The sequence below is a fragment of the Neolamprologus multifasciatus genome, chromosome 12, assembly GCF_963576455.1.
Source record: "Neolamprologus multifasciatus chromosome 12, fNeoMul1.2, whole genome shotgun sequence".
Lineage (NCBI taxonomy): Eukaryota > Metazoa > Chordata > Actinopteri > Cichliformes > Cichlidae > Neolamprologus > Neolamprologus multifasciatus.
Genome location: NC_140450.1, coordinates 27,993,932 through 28,015,012, shown reverse-complemented (window position 1 = coordinate 28,015,012; position 21,081 = coordinate 27,993,932). Strand labels below are relative to the sequence as shown.

General features: G+C 41.0%; 2 protein-coding genes across 3 annotated transcripts; both read right to left on the bottom strand.

Moving 5' to 3' along the window:
• Positions 1-211: 211 nt before the first annotated feature.
• Positions 212-9,024, bottom strand: oclnb (occludin b). Of its 2 annotated transcripts, XM_085179256.1 has the most exons (9): positions 8,900-9,024; positions 8,238-8,302; positions 6,640-7,309; positions 5,591-5,755; positions 4,186-4,301; positions 2,824-2,928; positions 2,494-2,665; positions 435-476; positions 212-349 (listed from the first exon to the last, which is right to left on the bottom strand). In XM_085179256.1, exons 2-9 carry the CDS (start codon positions 8,276-8,278, stop codon positions 251-253), a joined length of 1,410 nt encoding a protein of 469 aa, XP_085035382.1. In that variant the 5' UTR covers positions 8,279-8,302; positions 8,900-9,024; the 3' UTR covers positions 212-250. The 2 variants fall into 2 exon arrangements, with proteins under 2 accessions (XP_085035382.1, XP_085035383.1); XM_085179257.1 differs by lacking the exon at positions 8,900-9,024 and having other exon boundaries at positions 6,640-7,305; positions 8,233-8,304.
• Positions 9,025-10,038: 1,014 nt separating this feature from the next.
• Positions 10,039-20,077, bottom strand: marveld2b (MARVEL domain containing 2b). Its single transcript, XM_085179250.1, has 7 exons — positions 19,884-20,077; positions 15,538-16,764; positions 14,444-14,479; positions 14,171-14,349; positions 12,485-12,656; positions 12,357-12,407; positions 10,039-11,136 (listed from the first exon to the last, which is right to left on the bottom strand). The coding sequence occupies exons 2-7, from the start codon at positions 16,747-16,749 to the stop codon at positions 11,020-11,022; spliced, it is 1,767 nt and encodes a 588-aa protein (XP_085035376.1). The 5' UTR covers positions 16,750-16,764; positions 19,884-20,077; the 3' UTR covers positions 10,039-11,019.
• Positions 20,078-21,081: the final 1,004 nt, after the last annotated feature.

The following is a 21,081-nucleotide window of genomic DNA, read 5'->3' as shown; positions in this document are numbered from 1 at the left end:
ATCACAAGAGAAAAACAATAAAGTCTATAAACCTTATTTGTTTTTCAAAATGTTACTTGTGGAACTGAGAGGTAAAAAAAAAAAAAAGAAAAGAAAAAAAATCCACATTTTATTTATCCTTTTGTTGTAGAAAAACTTGATTGGCTTATAAAAATGCATTTCATAGGCAAGAGCATCACTATAATAATCATACACGAGTTCATCATAAACTGGAGAGTTCAGTTCATAGACAGGGTCTTGGGTTGAAGGTTCAGGGTCGACGGTCATATTCACTGATCTTTCTCTTGATGTGCGACAGTTTGGATCTGAGATATTTACACCTCTTCTTCTTAATCTGGTACTCTGATGACTGTGGACAATACATAAGAAAGGTATTGTTGTTTGAATTCTTTACACACAAATTTCACTGCTGAGAATGTGAATAATAACCTTACCTTCTTGAAGTCCTTCAGCCTGTTATAGTCACTCAAGGCATCCTGAGATCAGATTACATATATTAGTTGACTAAAGAAGTAAGCATTATCCCGAATTCTCACACAGAACTTTCTTTTATGCTAAAGTTTTCAAACCATTTCTAACACTTTATTACTGGCTTTATTATTTGATTTTGAGTAGAATTATTTGAATATAAGCAAACACATAATGGATTGCATTTTTATAGTGCTTTTCTAGGCACCCAAAGCGCTTTACAATTCCACTATTCATTCACTCTCACATTCACACGCTGCCACCAGTGTGTGAATGTGCAAGCTACAGTTTTAGCTGTGCAAGCTACAGTTTTAGCCACAGCTGCCCTGGGGCAGACTGACAGAAGCGAGGCTGCCATATCGCGCCATCGGCCCCTCTGGCCAACACCAGTAGGCGGTAGGGTAAAGTGTCTTGCCCAAGGACACAACGACCAGGACAGAGAGAACAGGGGCATCAAACTGGCAACCTTCCAGTAGATGAGCTTCCCAATTCCCCTGAACCATGGTCGCCCCAACATATCAGTCTTATAAAGTTTCCTATAAAATCAGCCACCTTGCATCTGCTGTTAAACTGTTGACAGTTAGAAGTTAAATTGTTGCCTTGCACTGCAACTTGTACATTCACAATGAAATTGAATACAATGTAAATTTCATCAGATTTAAAATTGTAGGATTAATTGATGGCAAGACTTTTTTGAACAGTCTTAAGGAATGGAGTCTAAAACAAAACAACCCCCCATTTTGCTGGTTCTGAAAGTAAGGACTGAAGTTAACTCAGAAGGATCAATTCCAGTACTGAATTTTATGCCTGTGGCACATATTCCAGAATATGTGAATTTTTTTTTTTTTTTTTTTTTGGTTAAAACTTTATTTGTGAAAAAAATTCATGAAGTCATTACTAGTTAAGGTTAAAGAACGAGTCAGTTCAACAGAGATCTGACTTTTTGTCAGCCTGCCTAAAATAGGGGTTGTTATTTTCTTTAATCTGAGATTAATAGTAAGATATTCTAGCTTTACAGGGTTCTTTTTGTTTTGTTTTTTGTTAAATAGAGCAGCAAACTCTTTTTCCAAGCTAAATGAAGATCTTCTAAATAAGTGACATGCCATTTCCTCTGTAACATATGGGTTATCTGCTTTAAGGTGGACATGTGTGAGTCATTAAAAGGAGTCACCACTTCTGATTTGAGGCTTTTTTTTCCAGAGGAGCTACAGTATCCAGAGTCATAACGCAGTTAGAATGTAACACTATTAACAAGATAATCAACCTCTGTGGGAGTAGAGTTCAGGTAGCTCCTCTGCATTGTGCTGGCACATATCATTGAAGAAGATAACAGTGGAGGAATTATATCCTTACACTAAGTTACAGCACTTTCAGAAAGACATCTACTGTGTAATATTGTAAATTTAAATATTATAAAGAAATGAACAGAAAAAAAACAGGTTTTTCTGGGAAGAATGTTATATGTCATATGTAAGAAGAAGATCCAGAGTGTGCTTAAAGTGGTGGGTGGGCTCGTTTACATTTTGAGTGAAGCCAGTTGGCCCTAATTACAGTTTAAATGCTATGTCATTTTCAGTATCTACATGGATGTTTAAAATAAATAACCCACTGTAAATATTTTATCTGAACTGAAATATAAATCACAGTCATTGTTAACTCATTTTGAGTGTTTGGTTTTTGTTAGATACTCATTAGGTCGCTGTTATTGTCTGAAAATTGTTTGTGTAGTTTTCATTGGTTTCTGTTTTAAAGTTAGTTTTTTAAAATTATTATAATATGGTAATATGGAGAGTACTTTTTAAAAAGTGCAGTTTTAATTTTTATTTCAGTTACTTGAAATGCCTTGTGTTGGTTAACCGAGGGTACGGGGGGGGGGGGGGGGGGGGGGGGGGGGGGGTGTAAACCGGCGACCTTCCGATTACAAGACTAATTGCCAACTCTTGAGCCACAATCGCCCCTTGAGTAAAGTAAGGGTGGACCAGCCACCTTCCCTTCAAAGAACCAGACAGATACTGCCGTCCTTACCATGAACTCTGGACTGCCATCAGAATGTCGGTCCAGTTCTCGGTCCAGGTTGGCCAGGTCCTGGTTTATGCCATCCAGCTCAGCCTGTAGGTTCTTGTATTCTTGGTGATCCCTATCAAACTCCTGTTTGTAGGCCAGACGCTCTTGCTCATCCAAAATGGGGGGAAACAAACTATATGCAAGAAGACAATTCAGTACATAACCAGTAAAACAAAAGAGATACGAATCAGTCAAGGTCAAAGACAAAGTTCTTTATTACCAGCTTTGATCTAGAAATAGCAGATTAATTGCAATCAGCTAATAACTGGCAAAGGAATCACATGCACTCACACACTGAAATCTTCTTCCTCTAGGTCATCCCCAGATTCCACACCAGTGTCGTAGTCCCTCAGCCTGGGCTGCAGGCCTCCCACATAGCTGCTGATGTCAGAGTCTCTGCAAACAGGATTTACTGATTCATCCATTTTTGCAAAAGCCTTATAAGTATGCCATTAAAACAAAGACACTTGAACCCTTGTAGCATGCTTACAGAACCAACTGGTCTCAAATATGGTTAATATGGTTCCCCATTATCCTTCAGCACCTTAAACTTCAATACTTAAGGATGAGCTGACCCATCAGAGATGGATCACTGTGATCGAGTGTTACTACAGAGTTATGTGCACCTCTTCTCTTTGCACCAGACCTCATTTCAAATTTGGTACAGGGACACTGATCGTTTGTTGACCTGATTTGAACAGAAGTATCCCCGTCTGACCAGCTGGAGTTCCCTCTACACAGCACAGGAAACAGTTTCTGCAGCAGCTGAGATGTTCATCTTCGCAAAGTTGATAATGATGCACTTTTACACAGCCATGAAGAACAGTTTCTTATTGACCCACACTCACAAATAAATGTATCTTCATTGTACATTTCTATTTGAAATGTTATTTATTCTCTGTGTTTCAGTGAGTGTTTTTCACTACAGCACCAACAATACAAAACCCTTTTCTTGGGAATTTAGCGACGTTAAAAATATAATCAAAGAGGCTTTGGTGGTGGATTGTAAGTGTCATGGTCTGTGTGGAGTTATGTTCTCCCATGTCTGTTTGGGTACTGTGTGGGGCATTTTCAATTCGTCCCACAGTCCGAACACACAGATTGACCGTAGGTGTGGGTGTGAATGTGAAAGTGAATGGCTGTCTGTCTCACTGTGTTAGCCCCATCATAGACTGGTGACTGTTCAGGGTCTACCCCTCCTCACCAGCTGGGATAGCTTCCAGGTGCCCCACCCAGAAGTCTCCAAGCCATTTTATTTTAGATGAACTTTGGTAGTTTACAGAGGGAAATTGTGTAACTAACTCCATCCGGCCACAGTCCTGATCATGTGAGCCCCCCCCCCCCCCCCCCCCCCCGCCTCTGCACCCCACCCCAGAACATTTAGTCCTACAAAACTTCATTGGAATTTTACAAAAACAGACTGACAGTAATGCTGCATGTGCAAAAGGTCAGACACCCAAGGTAAGACGCTATCATGTTTTAACTAAACAAATTATACACTGTTCAGTCATTTCAGTAATTTATTATTCAAGAATAAAAACCCAATAGAGCTGCTAGCATCACTATATCTGTAAAAAACAAACAAAACAAAAAAAAACCCCAAACCCCCAATGCTTAATGATACCTTTTCATAACAATGAAGAACATGCTTACCCTGGTAGGTATAGAGGCTTGTTGTAGTCCAGCTGGTCTAAATAGTCTCTAGAGGCCCCAACTTTATCGTTATGGTCATTAACAAACACCTCTGGATCACCAGACACGTTGGTCACCTGAAGCAACAAACATAGTCAGCCTCAGCGTTTCTACAATGCCAGATTGAAATTAAAGGGACTTTTCAAAATGATGAGCAGTTTAAGGGTGAAAGTGGTAGCCACATGGCTCTACAAATATTTTGAGTTTAGGTTTAAGGTGAAAATACCACGATTATGTCATCAAAGATTTTTCACATCAATGAGTGTCGTCCCATATTGTTAATGAGAGTGCCTTATCATAACCTAATGAGATACTACTCTCATACTTGAGGTCATGGAAACCTGTTTCCTCCATATGAAGCAAGAAGCATCCGCAGGGACCAACCGGTTCCTCTACTTGTCCCTGTATGTCTGAATACCACAAATACCTTCACTATTGTCAACAAGAAGTCTCAGTCAGTGCCTTTCAACCAGCACACCTGATGAAATCTCAGGCCTAATGGTGCTACTTGGAAAGTACACAGCTGGAATGAAAGCTACATGGCTATGGACATAATACTTAGATACACATTTTCCATTTTTATCACTACCATTGGAAGACAGGGAATAAATTAGTTAGTCTGAACATGTGAAAGATCTAATGAGTTAATGTTTAAAAGAATAAAAATATAACAGCATGCTGTTTCACTTTAGATGACATCACAGTGACACCACAGCACATCATGCTGAAACTGAGAGTGGCTAAACAGACCACACCCAGAAACTACAGGTGAAACCTCCTCTGCCCAGTGTCTCTCTCACCTGTCGCACACGCACACGCACACGCACACACACAGACGCACACACACCAATTCTCAGCTTTTGTAACAAACAAGTTGTGTAATTTCTGAAGTAGTAGTAGTGGTTAGAATCTGCAGCCAATTACATGAATTATGCTCCTATGCATCTTTATTGCCATTTACAGTGCTGTTAGGATGTCCCAGACTGTTTTAATGTTCTTAACAGTCCATTTAGAGATTACACAGATCACTTCACAAAACCAAGCATTCTGAATAGTGGATAAGAGCAGATAACACATTATCGCCCTGCAACTGACTTTAATGTTGCGGAAATTTTAAAGCCCTCTGACACACCTTAGAGATGTAGCTCTTCACTGCAGATGTGTGTCATGTTTACAGTATTTAAAATATTCAAAAATATTCACAGAGAGTTGGAGACTGAGTGGGGAATTTGTTGAGCTGACCTGATATATTTACTTCGACCTTAATTTGACGGAATAAAGTTACGCTGCAGCTGATACAGGCTTTTGCTATTTAGTAAACAGGTAAATGCGATGCTGATGTCAACACAGTCACACACAGACTCACCCACTCCCCGACGCTGTTGTGGTGACCAACATTGACAACCTTGACTTCCTCCCAGAGAATGCGTTCTGGGCCCCAGCGCCTGATCTGTTGGCGAGTCTTGACCGCAAACACGAGCAGGATGATGAGGGCAACAAACACCAAAAAGCCCATAACCACAGCGATGGCCTGCAAGAAGCACAACCAAGATCATGGAGCTGAAGTAATACCCATTATCAGGGATGTAAATGACAGGCAAGTTTCTCACATTTCCCTAAAAATCTCAATCTTATAACACCTGCCACCAAACAATGAGTTGGCCAAAGGACATTTGCAGGTACAAGTCTGCCATGAAACAATGATTCCAAATTCATGTAGAACAAACTGGGTTTCCAGTATCACTACATGTACAAGTTGGTTTCCAACGGCACACATGCTCAGTTCAGCTGATTGCTGCTTTAGTGCAAAAATGTGTAGAAACACACCCAATTCCTGATCACCAAAATGTATTCTGCTGCTCGAGATATCTCCTGCCCACAAGCGACAGTCAGTGATGCCGTTTCTGTCAGGGTTATGGTGATGTTTGCAGTTCTTACAGGTAACATTTAATGACGTCAATTTAACAAAAATAAGGCAAACAAACACTGGTGTTCAGTATTTTCCCCGATTTAGGAAATGTGAAAAGTTTGGAGCTCAATTGCACCAGTCCCTGAGTGCACCCAGAACAAGCTGATTTAATACTGTATAAGAGGGGCACACACATTTCTCAGGTTTTTGTTGTTTCTTTTGCTTTTAATAACTTTAAAATAGACGAACACATAAACTTCCAATAAAATGAGCATTTGCAGACTTTTCTCTTCCTGACACCACTCAGTTCTATTGCATTTTTCTTCTAGTCTTTTGAAGTCGTAATTTCATCTTCATGTGTCCATTAACTGTGAGTTTAATTTACTGCTGCCTCTCTGGCTGAAACTAAACAAACTCTCAGTATACACAGAGAAAGGAACTACACAGCAACCGCACATCCTGTGCCAAAGATCCAACCACACATTATTAGAGAAAAAGTGTCTCACCTCTTGGGGCTCCACCACGCAGTAATGGTACAGGTATTGGTTTAAGAAGAGGCCCTGGGGCTGGACCTGGTTCTGGAACTGGGCACACATCTGTACTACCTGGTTGTAGTACATAGACCCCGTGGACTGTGCTGTTGGATTTATCGCCACCAGGTACACAATAGTGGCAATAATCATCAGGAATGCCAAGATGGCGCAGATAATGATTGATGCCAGGTAGAACTTTGATGAACGGGCAGTACCTTGCCTTGACACAACCATGATGAATATAATAAGCACAGCTATGAAGGTAATGGCAGAAATGGCAATGATAAAGCCTTTGCCAGATCTGGGATCCATTTGTGTTCCTCCATAGCCGGAATAGGAACCACCATATGCGCCACCATATGAGCCACCATACGAGCCACCATACGCACCCCCATAACCGGTTCCATATCCACTGCCATATGAGCCTGGTACGAGACCAGTTCCGCCCCCCATGAGACTCATTTCGTAATCCCAAGCCAGTGTGGAGGCCACACAGGCAAACACAGCCACACACATGATGATAATGATGATGCACATTATCTTCATCACACCAGGTGGTGAATTCCAGCGATAGAAGTGAAGCACCTTATTTCCAGAATAATAGGAAAATGCTGGGTTGGACATGACTTCACTGTGCCTGTGACTGGAACAGAGGAGAGAAGATGAGTTGTGGTCATTGTCAAGACATGGAAAAGCAAACACCAAGTACTGATATAAAAATAGCAAGGCTACCCCAAGAATAAGGTCTAATATTGTCAATGTTTTCATCACAAGGGCAACTTCTCATAATGGTGTGATCTACTTCACGTCATTGAAATGAACAGGTTATCACTTTGAAAAAGAAAATCCTCATGTCATCTAAAACCCAACTAAGCCAAAGCCTCATTGATGTCCATCACACATTTTCCAAAGGCTAAAGATGATTTAAAAAAAAGTTTATTAGGGATGGACGTGTTTGTCAAATAGTTAACAAGAACAACAAAAAAAAACTTGGTAGAACTCAAGTTTTTTTAAATACAACAAATTGTTTATACACTAATAAGCCAAAGATCTATGGTTTGAGCCCAAAAGGTGACACTAATGCTGTTGGGCATCTGATGTAAAAATCTAATCAAACGTGAATCGGCCCACTGCAGCAATGCCTTGTGAATACTGGAGCGCTGGAAAATGGCAACTATGAAAACTATGCCAACAGTCGGGTGACAATGAGAAATGGTGTGGGATTAGAAAGGCATAACTATTATTACCAATTGCCTGAATTTCATCACATAACCTTTTACGGTCTTCTGATGCCTATATTGAAGCTTTTTTAAACGTATTACTGGCAATTTAAAAACAAGCAAACGCTTGCTCAAAAATGATGAAATTTGTCACTTTTGTTATGTGAAAATCCTTTAAACCTTACATTAATTTAAAATCATTGAATTCTGAGGCTTTTCTTCGAACATGTCTACATTTCCAGAGGTTTATTTACCATAAATACTACACTGAGCTTAAGTCAGCTGAGTCCATAAATGACTAGATGAAGCAGGTGTCTGTGCGTAGTGAATGATAAAGGGAATTCAGCTTACCGTTTTTTGCCACTGTGGTTGCTGTGTTTGTTGCTCGGCATACTTAAGGTCAACTTCCACTCACTCTAGTAGGACAACACACAAGAAGCAATGAGCATTCAAAAGCTTTTGTATAATGTCATGTGTCAGACTAGTTTTCCTGCAGAGGCACATACCAGCTCTCAGCCTTTTGTTACAAGTGTGTTTGTGCAGATTTCCTAGCTCACATGATTTCTTTGTTTTTCTTGTCTAAGGCAACTGAATCAATTATGTGATACATACTTTTCAAAAGTCAACACTTCAAATTGCGTTTGATTTTCTGAAATGTGGGGCTAGGAATGATTAGAAATGATTGGCACTAATATTCATGAAGTGCCTTACTCTGACGCTTTGTTAAAAATGATATATTTTATGGTAATCTCAAACGATGAATGCGAAAATCTAACAAACTAGTGACGTATCAGGGGACCAATGTCTGGCTATGGAAAGCACTATGATGGAAAACAACGCCTGTGTTTATGAGGAAACCTGTTAATATGGTGGCCATTTCAGATTAAAAGCAGCTGTCTGAGCAGATAACACTGATCCATTCCATCACCTGTAAACTGACTTTAACATCAATGCTCATCTCTTCTTCTTCAACCTGTCCGTAAACTCTAGTTACACCTTTAAGGGGGACCTACCTGTGTGATGATCGGCGTCCTGCTGATGAACACAATACACACTCACTCAAATACGAACGCAAACACTGTGCCGCCTCCATCCACAGCGCGCACTCAGGTAGCAACGAGACACGCATATAGGCGTGTGCTCGTCACGTGGTCGCCTCCTCCTTGAAACAGGACTAACCTGTCCTCAGTGCCTGCATTTTCTGGAAACAGGCAGAAGATGCGTGTACTCTTCCAGGAACTGGTTGAGCTTTATTTCCAGTCCACGCACAGATTGCTCTTAATACTTTTAATCATTCATACAGAAAACCAGATTATAAACAAATGAACCCTCAATCTGCTCCACTTAAAATAACAAACATAATCTCTTTTGAACATCTATTTATCCCGCAATTTTGACAAAAAGCAGGGTTACTATCAAGAAATGCGAATCCCGACGTGCCAGACTTGATCTCTGTTAAAATGTATACAGCTCGTGCACTAATTCGATGTACCTGAAATCTGAGCCGATGTCCCCATCCCGTCTTCCTACTGTTGTGAAACTTGGTGGGACAAACAGTAACCTGTCAAACCTGTCCTGCAGGTAGAGCTTCTGCTGAGTGCGTGAGTCCAGCAGCCACCTTGACCCCTGCATCAGTAGACCACTTCTAGTAGCCCGCATGTTTCTTTGCTTTTCGGACAGTTTCTAGCAGACACACCCTGAGGAAATGTTCTATTCCTTTACCCATTTATCAGTGTCACTGCTGTCTTTGTATTCATTTTCATTTATACAAATACTCCTACTTAACACGTGAATGCAGAGAAACTCTTTGTTCAAAGTCCATTTTAAATTTGGTGTGAGTGACAATACTGAGTTTTTCAGGAACAGCTGCTGCAGGAAAATGTCGCTGGGTCTGCTGTTCTTGGATAGCTGTTAGTTTATTCATCAGAGTATCTGCAAAATTAAAACCCCTGGAAGCAGAACTTATTACCAATCTTTCAATGGGCACCGTTTCAGGTAGGGGGCATGGGAGTTGGCATAAGGATTTTTGGCACCAAGAGTCATATTGTGTTCCTTGAACAGAGTGGTCGGCTTTAAAGGTTTTCCCATGAAATGAACAGTGAGTAGAAAACAACAACCTGGCACTAAAGGAAGGCACTGCAGCACACATTGATAGAAACAAAAAACTTTAATGATGGTTACAAAAGAAAGGTACCAGAAGACAGCTTGTTGTTCATGGAGCTGTGTGGTCAGAGACAGGTCAGAGTTCAAATAGTCAACTGATTCAAGGTTCTGCTGGGAAACTTTAATGCCCTGTGATACGTTCCCTACCTCCCTATCTCGCTTTAACTTCAAGCACCTAAAAGATCTCTTGTGGAGAATCTGTTCATCATGTGGACTGACCATACCAACCATTGCACCACCATGTCAGCCAATTTTAAACACATATTTACTATGGCAAAGTTGTACAAATCACAAAGCAGAATTTACATTATAGTTAAAAATATAAATTCAGAGCACAGGTTTCATGTTTAAATGCAAAATAAGGCAAATACACATATCTATCATATGACCCCAAACCAAACTACAGATTAAAAAAAAAAACAGTGTCCAGTCAGAGGAAAGCAGTCAACTATCTTTATTATCTTGCTCATGAATAAAAGTAACTGTATTAATGTTTCCATAGCAACATCCAACATGAAGATTTCATCTCTTTGCTTGTCTACCAGTGTTCTTTTGAAGTTGCTGTTGTTGCTGTTATGCTAAGCTAACATGGCCATCTTACAGTCTCTAAAACAGCAAAATCCCCAATATGTTCTTTTACACCTATCGGGGAGTGCTGTGTGTATGTTCATTTACCAACACTCTGTTGACGTTTACTGTTTCCGTGACGTTTACTATTCCCTCTATAATGACGACACATCCCAGACGATGTTCCTTCTAGTGACAGTGAGTCTACCATCCATCATGACGGAGTGACTGCAGTGTTTTCCACCTATTTCAATGTGATAATGTCACCTCTTTTGTCAGGAATTATGGTTCAGCAGTAACGGGGAGTTTCATTTTGAAGAGACAAACGTCTTTTTTAAATTTACACCACAGTCCCACTGTTGTGTTGCAGCAGAGCACACCTGAGCACACCTGTGTTAACTGCTTAGTTGGCATCGCTGTAGCCCACGGACTTGTTGTACTCTTGAATCTTCTGTTTGATGTGAGAAAGCTTGTTCTTTAGATACTCACACCTCTCTCTTTTTTCCAAATATGTTGGGTCCTAACAAGGAAAACAGAAATCAGTAAAATTGAGTACATTTCTTCACAAAGATTTCAGTAAACCACACAAGTATTAAGAAACCAGGCAGTACATTTTAACCCTAATGGTGACACACCATTTGAGGTCCCAAGTTGGGTTTTTCAGACTTGTGTTCGTTTGCTTGTCAAAATATGAAAACAGGATAGATAGTACAAGAAAGCTGCCATGATTAATCTGAGCTAGAGCTCCAAATCACTGTCATTGTTATGGCCTTCTATCCTACAAAAGCCATTACCCATCACCTGCTATACCACACTACAGTAAGGTGATTTGGCATCTGCCTTTTTCTGATTCCTGTAGTAGGATTTGTATGTACAGCAAAAGAGACACTTAGAAAACCAACTCATCTATCATCTGTGACAGTGGATGTGAAGTAAATTTAAACAATTTACTTGTGCTTTTTCACTAAAATAAAAGGGAAGAACACTTTTTAAACTTTTTTTTAAATGATTTATTTATTTTAAGGGGTACTGTGCACTGGGTTTGGATTTTCAGCAGGTATGACCCTTCTATAAGGAGTTTATGTGTTTGCTTGTAGGTTTTATTTTTTTTTTTTTTTGTTTTCTTGTCAGGGAGGTGAGGATGTTCCTGTAATTAAAAACCATGTTAGGTTAATGCTGCGCAGTAAAGCCAAAGATTATTAACCTCTGGGGTTTCAGTTCCTTGACTAAAGTCCAATTAAAAATGACTTCCCTGCTCAGACTGTTGCATTCGCAACCCAAGCCCAGTGAAGTGACAGAAAATGGATGGATAAAAATAAAACAATAATGAAACAAATACTGGAAACTACAAAAATATGAGGCTAACACAAGAACGATATATAATGGTTAGTGAGACAAGTGTGACTCAGCTGAAAAACTGCATTTATTTTCTAAACAAATTCATATGTTGTAAATAGATTTTTCTGAGGTTTGATGAGAGTTTGGAGTTATGCACTCGAACAAGTGTCTGCCAGGTTTTTTGGTTTATCCAAACCTTTCTGTAAAACATCCCCCCCCCCCCCCCCCCCCCCGAAATATATGAAAGCACAACAGAGTGTTAGTGGGGCAGCTCTTTGATCTAAGTATTATTAAAAATAATAACTGTTGTTAGCAGAGACATGAAGGGATATCTTTTATAGAAACAGTATCCCTTCCCTAAGACCCCAGTCTGACAGACAACAATTCATGATGTATACTCACAGCTTTCTTCCTCTGATACTCCATTAAAATACCATTTATCCGCTCCTCCTCCTGAAACAAAGCAAACGTGTTACTGGATGTAATGTTACAATGTGTGTGTCTGTCTATCTGCTCGCTAGCAAAATTACCATTTGGCTGGAGGGCCGGGATGGAAGGTTCGCCATCATTTCATCCATCTCTTCGAACTTCTTGGCCATGGCCTGGACCTCAGCATGCAGTTCTTTGTACTCAGCATACTGGTCATTGAACACAGCCTTGTACTGGTCCCTCTCCTCATCTGTGTAAATGCTGGGATACTTCCTGTAGAAACAGCAAAGGAAACAATATTTCTTGGAGCACTGGCAGCTGAATGTGTAACACAGGTGTTTAACTGGGATACCCTCCTTTATCTTATCTTACTTATCGTATTCTTGATCTTAAACTGCTAATAAAAATCTGATTTCTGAGGATGGTTTAGAAAATAGCTAGTTTGGTAAACTGGTAACTGAATAAACTACTTTCTAAACCATGTGTGCACCTTTAATTTTTGTCTTACTGACACCAAATCCATGAAAAGATCTAAGATCATAAAGGAACCAGTGAAAGCAGCTTAAATATGCACTCAAAAAATAATTGTTTTTGAAGGCTCAGTAATGTTCTAGAGCTGGTCAGAGGAGTTTTTAGCAAACTGTTATCAAGCACGAGTAATAATGTACTATTTGCAGTGTGGATTTAACCCACATTTAGAGGTGGGCTGTGTATTTAGGCCAGCAGGACACTGTGTGATGACACTTTCTGGATAACAATGGAGTTCAATGATAAAGGAATTAAATGTGTGGTAATACTTATTTTTGATTCTCCACAGGGCATTCTTTGACAGTGTAGCACATTAAATGCCAAAGACCAGCACTTCATAGTCCTACCCACACTGGGCCAGAAGGTCTATCTGATGTGTGTCGGTGTTGTTTCTGGATCATCATAATAATATTTGTCCAGGATCAACATCGCATCCGACCAAACATAGTTATGATGTCATAGCTTTGCGGATGTCCACTCAAGAAAAAAAAATCCAAAATGAGGGCTGTTAGGGCCAAGGTTAGGATGTGATTGTGGTGAGGGTTTGGTGTGTGATGTGATGGTGTTTCCACATCGCAAAGCTATGACATCACTACAGTATGACTAGTCACTTGCAATGCTGAAACCTGGACCAACATTAAATTTGTTGATCCAGTAACTGGACCGACAGGAGGACACCAGATGGTGTAAACAGAAACACGTGCAACATGCTACACATGAACTGTATGCCACTTTGTGTGAGATGGGCCTAACATGAAAGTGTGACAAACAGTAGCACTGGTGAAATGGTTATTCAGCCTTTGTAGCAGTGAGTTTTCTAGAAGAGCCATAATTCACATAGTCTGTACTGGAGTGTTCACAAACTAAAAGAGGTCACACCATTCTGGGTGGTTTGGAGTTGTGTATTTTTCATTTACAGACATAAGTGTGATACTGCTTTCCCAGAATACCCATGTACAAAAACACAGTGGTCATCATTGCACTGCTGGAGGTTTTATTTCTGTTAAAACACTTTAATTTAATTCTATTTTATTTATATAGCATCATATCCAATCAGCAGTCCCCTTGAGGCACTTTATAATGTAAGGTAAAGACACTACAATAGGGAAACACTGCAACACGAGAACAAAATTGGGGACTGTGTTTAATCAGTCTGTTTGTATGTCAAATATACACATGACATCTTCTACTACACTAGGGCCTCCCTGTTAAATGCACAATACACAGCTGGAAGACGAGACCTAGATTGTAATACTCACGCCACATAGTCGGCTATAATAACAGGTTTGGGGATGTGTCCGGCTGGTATGTGACCACGGAGGATCTCTGGCTCTGGTGCCATGAGAGGAGCAGCTTTTAAGTGGTTGGGAGCATCCATGATGTCTGGCTGAATGGTGGGGAGAGGGGTCTGCTCCGACACCCTGGAGGATGGACCAAGCTGCGGCAGGTAAACATAGACACATGTTCAAATCATACATACTGTGTGCACCTTGGTGTCTGCAGGAACATTTCAAACACTTTCTCATACTTACTATAGAGAGTGGGACAGATGAGCCAATGGTTCTTATCTATTGTGTAATGAAAAAGAGAAACAGGAGTTTACTGACATTGGGTAAATACATCCTCTGCAAAACCTAAGCTGTGATGCTATGTTCTCTTTAGATAGAAGAGGTTTTCTCCTCCCAACCCTTCCAAACAAACCACGCTTGTTCAGTCTTTTTCTAATTCTACTGTCATGAACTCTCATGTTCACTGAGGCCTGTACAATCTGGCATGAAGCTCTTGGGTTGTTTTACTGTGTCTCTGAGCAGTGCACAATCTGACCTTGGGTTGAATTTGCTTTGACATCCACTTGTGAATAATCTTTCTCCCTGTAGAATGCTGGGCTTCAGATTGTTTCTTAGCTTAATGTCCATGCTGAAATCATCAAGGTGTGCAACACACGAATAAACAAATGGACTGGCTCTTATATAGCACTTTTCTAGTCCATCTAAACACTCAATACAACTTGCCTTATTGACCCAATCATACAAGCACTTTTTTCTATGCTTTTCTATACACAATTGAATATTAGATTAGAATAAAAACTGGAGACAAAGAGAATAACAGCTGGCTAGTTCTTTGGGGGGCATAACTATTCAAAAACACAACAGGATAAGCATCACTGCTCAGTATTACTTTTCAGTTTTATTGTAGGGTTATTACCTAACAGTGTAATGCACTTTGAAATTGCTGTGGCTGTTGTTGTCATTTGGTGCAATAGAAATAACATTGAATTACACTGAAAATAAAATTGTTGCATGTAAAAAAGTCTCATCCAGTGAAGCAGGTGATTACTTAACATTACTTACAAAGCGGTCTTACAACAGCGTCCAGGAATGCTGACTCTATTTTCTAGAGGATTGATTGGCATTAGGTTTTGGTTTTGTATGTGCTGATCTCTTATCTTGGATATAACAGCACAGGATGGGTGCAAAAACATGATAGTTTACTTACTGGGGTACACTGTCATGTAATAAAATTAATGTTTTAATTTTCTGGAGTATCTCCAGGCCTCTGCATTAAAGGTCAGGTTAGGTATTTAGCTGTGGATATTATTTTTGTGCTTTTTGTGTGTGTGTCAGACCTCCTGTGCCAGCCCCTCTTTCCTCATCCTGGCTGCTTCGTGTCTCCACAGCTTCACACACACCGCTGCACTAATAAAGTAGAGCACCATGGTGATGAAGATGAAGACAATGGCTGCTGTCTGGCCGGACTCGGTGCGACAGAATGCACCGCTCACTCCATTATTGAAGACTGGCGAGTAGCACAGCCCCCCTCGAGTTGTGTCATTCACATACACCAACCCTGCGGCTAAATAGAGCACACCCAGCACCAGATTTATGGAACACTCAGTTAGAGGCCACCATGAGGAATCCAGAAGGATGGCTCTGTAGTACAGGGTCATGCCAAGAACAACCAGAATAACTGTCACTATCCATGCAAGGCCAGCCACAACCAGAACAAAAGGCGTCTTGGGTCCTGTGTATAAATAACCCCCAGACCCATATGCAGCAGCGCCTCCACCAAGCCCTCCATACAGCTGCGGCCCAGAGTATCCATACATATTGAACCACTCGTTGTCCTTATGTACGTAAGCGCAGACACAGGCAAACACTGCAGCTCCAAGCAGCAGCTGCACACCACCCAGGATCCTTAGCAAGCCAGCCCATGACTTCATGTAGGAGTAGCGTGCATGATATTCTTCCACCCGCTCCTGGTACGTCTGAACTGAGACATTGGTGGGCACTGCAGATGCAGAGTCAAATGCTTCGGCACCGAGCAGCAGTCCATCTCGCTCCTTTTGAGATGTGTAGCTGCCTCCAGAGCCACCATAGCGGTCTTGATAGGAGCCTGGAAGGGAGGGAGATGGAGGGGCAGAGTGAGGCGGTGAGCAGGGGACTCCTGATGTGGTGTGGCACTTAGCACTCTTTTTGGATGAAGAAGCAGGGGAATCAGGGCCAGACCCACCCTTGCTACCACGGTTACTGCTGTTGCCACGGAAAAAGTTCTTGACAGAGTCAGGGATGAAGCGGCGAACTGGCTTAATGTCCATAGCGTCACGGTCTTCGTCCACTGGGTCGTCATTGCTAGGGGGATAGAAAGCTTCAGGTCCAACAGGTGGCTGTTCAGGTAGAGGGGGAGGGGGCAGGGAGTCTAAGCTGACAGCTGGCACTGTCCCATGCAGGAGCTGTGGAGGTGGAGGTACTGCAAGGTCCCCATACAGGGAATCCGCTGGGACCTGGTCATAGAGTGGCATCTCCCTCACTCGGTCAAATCTGGAGACTCCTGAAAACATCGCAGCTTTGACTTTCTGCCAAGAGAAACAGAGAGGATTACAATGGCATAGTACCAAGATCTGAACTTACAGCACCTCTATAATAAAAACACAGGCCTTAGTTTCATTCCTCATCTTCTCGCAGCTGCTTCCTTTAGGGGGTACCAAAGGAGATCATCTGCCTCCATCTCACCCTGTCCCAGCATCCTCATCTGTCGCTACATCCATGAACCTCCTCTGAGGTCTTCCTCTTTTTCTCCTGCCTGGCAGCTCCATCTTCATTATTTCATTATCCTTTGGATAAACTGGACACTCTCCCTCCACTGCATATGTCCAAACCATCTCATCCCAGACTGAGCTGTCCCTCCAATGTACCTATTGCTAATCCTGGATTGCTCATCTGAGCATTTTCAGTTTGGCCTTCTGTCTTATTGTCAGTGCCACCGTCTCCAACGCATACATCATGGCAGGTCTCACTACCTACTTATAAACCTTCCTTTTCATTATTGTACACTGCACCCTGCCTGCACTCTCTTCTTCACTTCTCTTGGGCACTGCCATTGCAGGTATTTAAACTCATCCACCTTGAATACCTCTGCTCCTTGCAGGTTCACAGATACAGTTTCACTGCTTTCCATAAATCATGACAGCACTGTACTTTTGAATTTTTGCCAAGGTCCAAGAAAAAAATATCAGCTACAGCGAGAACTTTAATAAATGATCAGATGACAAAAATTGGATGAAACAAATTCAGAATGTAATGTAATTCCATTAATTGAGTCATAAATGCAAAACGTATGCTGTAAAGCCAACTCTTCGTCTGCTGGTGGGTGACCACGAGTCTTTACTCAATTTGAAGAACAGTAAACTGTTTGGATTTAAATGTCTACGAATTCCAAAATTATCCCTCTAAGATAATAAAAGTACTGTGATTATCCAGTCTGCACTGCTGTGTCAGTGCTCCACACAGGAGCTCCAATAAATACTTGGTATACCGAATACCCACCAACTCTGCTGTGGAGGAATTTTGGCTTGTTTTTCCTTTTCAGAACTGCTTTATGCTGGAAACACTGACCATTCACACCTCAGCAGGTTTGGGTCCAGACTGTGCTTAGGCTATTTTAAACTTAGTTTTGGAATTTTGTGCTTGGTTTAGATGAAAGAGGAACCATGTCTTCTTAAAAGATCTCTGGACTAACCAGCACATACAATAATCTCTCAACACCTTTGAGGCGATTTTGAAGAATGGGAAAGTATCATCCACATAAATATTTCCTAGCTTTCTTGTTTTCTTATATGTGATGTACAAGAAAATGTTCTTCATCAGACCAAGTCTATTTCTCTGTCACTGGAGTCTTTAATTCAGGTCCCCACTGTAGGCTTGTCTGCCACTAAGTGTGGTGCAGCTGACTGCAATCCACTGTTGCTGTGTCCCAATTCGGGGTATGCACGCTTGAAGTACGCGCACTACGCGTACTACGGACGGTGCGTACTATAAGTACGGGAAGTGCGGAAGTGAGAGGCTTGTGAAATGGGACGGTATATGCTTCGTCGCGCTGTTCAGGTTGCCTAGCAACCATGATACTAACCGCGAGACACGTTACATACAGCTTTGTTTGACAGAAATGAAGGAGAAAATTGTTTTGTTGGTCATTCATTTTTGTCATGACATCACTTTGATTAGTTGAGTATCTGAGGCTGAGACCACAGGACTGTAAAACATGATTGTTGGGCTTCATTTCTGTACTGAACAGTCATTTAAGAGTAGCTAGTAAATAATAATTAGTTAATGTTGTTCATGAGACTAAAGTCATCTCACTATGGTAATGTAAATATAATATGGCCAATATTATAGTATTGTCAGATTATATATATATATATATATATATATATATATATATATATATATATATATATCACTGACTTTCAGCTTGTTGTGTTTGTGGATATATGACTGACTTTAATTATCCATAAAATCATCAGATTCTCTGTAAGATTAAGGTCGTCTATATGTATATTTACAAGTAGAGGCTTTAAAACCAAGTTAATGCTAAAAGTACAAACATCACTAGTGTCACACAACTTTGCCGACATGTGGCCAACAGCAATGTTTTAATGTTCTTCGTTATTAAACATTCGCACATGAATAAGTGACGTCATATTCAGTACTTACTTTTGACAGTTCACTCTTGGCCGCTCCCTTCTGCCGTATTTTGCGGCAAAATTATCCACACCCACCGCCGCGCTATGAATTGTGGGATATATGGGACCACGAAGCGTGCACCGGACCACGCTTGATATTTGGGGAAATCGACGGCGCATTTGGAGTATGCATTTCAAGTACACTTCGAATTGGGACAGCCGTCGTCGCGTGGCGGTGACGTAACCGCACTTAAAATGCGTACTTCAAGCGTGCATACCCCGAATTGGGACACAGCAACAGTCTCACATCTCATCAGTCAGGTCAAGGTTTCAGCGCTTGTCCTTCATTTGGCTGCAGAGCAGCACTCTTGCCATAATTAAAATGGTGAATGCCTCACACCAGCAGACTTTTCAGTCAAGGCTGTCTACATGAGGCATCTTCCATTTATTAAGTTAATATAATTGTTATTTGTAAAAACTGGGAAAGCTTAAGGGAACTGTAGCAAAACAGCTAATTCCATGAGTAAAATGACGGGAAATGAGCACAAGTTCAGATATTTTTTTGTTTTGTTGTTTTTGTTTAAACAGAGAACATTCACAATAATTTCATTTTTACGTTATTTGTGAATATTTCTAGAATATTCTCAGTATGACATTGCACAATAGGGCGTTTTTTTCTCTTGCTTCATGGCAGCACTCCTCAATAAGTAAACTAAAGGAGAGATTTGTAGTTTTACAGAGCTTAGCTCAGACTCCCCATGAGTCAAGGCTCACAAAATATACACTATTTAGGACTCCTAGCTTAATCTCTTATGTTGGTCACAGGTTCTTCAAAGGGCGCCTGTACATCAGCACAAGGTACCGCCTTTACCGCCAGGTCCCAAAAGCGCACCGACACATGATGAGGGTAGCAGAGCTGGGAGTACACGGCTTGACCACAACACACAGAGCACTTTAGACTGGAAGTCCATCTGTTCCCCTCCTATTCAAACTTCACTCATTCGCTGACTTACCTTCTCACTGGTGTCGGTGCTGGTCTGTGACACAGACAACAGCCTCCTGTCTTTGTTTTCTCAAACTTTCACACCGATTATAGGTCAGGCATCGCCATGAACAGTGGTTAAAGCGCAGTCAGGAGCCGGAAAAGCAAAGTGCTCGCACCTCCCCACCGCGGTAAAACTTACCTGACCTGTCCGGCCAGCCTCACGATGCGTTCACGGCCTCTTTTCACATCTGAATCCTCACTCTCTAATTCCTACGCCACATTGTTGTGTTCCCTTGAGTAAAGGCGACTTTCAACAACCGTTTTTATAAGTAATATTTTTAATACATTTATTTTTATTCTTTTGCAAAAAAAATTCTCACTTATTATAACTGTAAAAAATGTTGATTGGAAACGTAAGTGATATCGGTAGCTTAGCCCCTTATTTCTTGATAGATGTGAGCGCAGTTTACTCTATAGAAATGTACTTTTTAAATCACTCTTTGTATTTTGCATTGTTAACAAGAGAACTGAATGAATATATCTATATCTATGATAGATAGACGGATAGAAATCTTTTCAGCAACAAAGTCTAGGACTCAGTACTTGGCTCCAGTCCAGAGATTCAAGCATCTCTGTCTACAATCTCAGAGTAATATTATTCAGTGAAGTAGCTGTCAAGGTTCCTACAAACCATTCTTTTTTTTTTTTTAGCATAAGATAGACAAAATAACCGTTATCACAGCAGTTATAACTGTCTCCGATACACCTTGCTACGCATAAAAAAGAGCGTTTCACAGTGGATTGTATCGATACAAAGTGACAATAACTATATTATTTAAAAGTTTCAGAAAGGCCAGAAGAGAGATCAGAGGCTGACAGCTGACTATCAATGATGACAGCATAATGATTCAGTGCACTGGCATGAACATATGTGCACTTTCGTGGTCAAGACAATACATAATTAATACATAATTTTTTCTCTGTCTTGTATGTTTGGGTGGCTGTAGCTCAGGTGGTAGAGCAGGTCATCTACTGATCGGAAGGTTGGTGGTTCGATCCCTGGCTTCCCCAGTCTGCATGCCAAATATCCTTGGGCAAGATACTAACCCCAAATTGCTCTCCGATGCATCCATCGGAGTATGAATGTGTGTGTGAATGTTACCTTAGAAAGCACTTAGAAAAATGTGCTTGTGCGAATGGGTGTGAATGGGTGAATGTACAAGTTG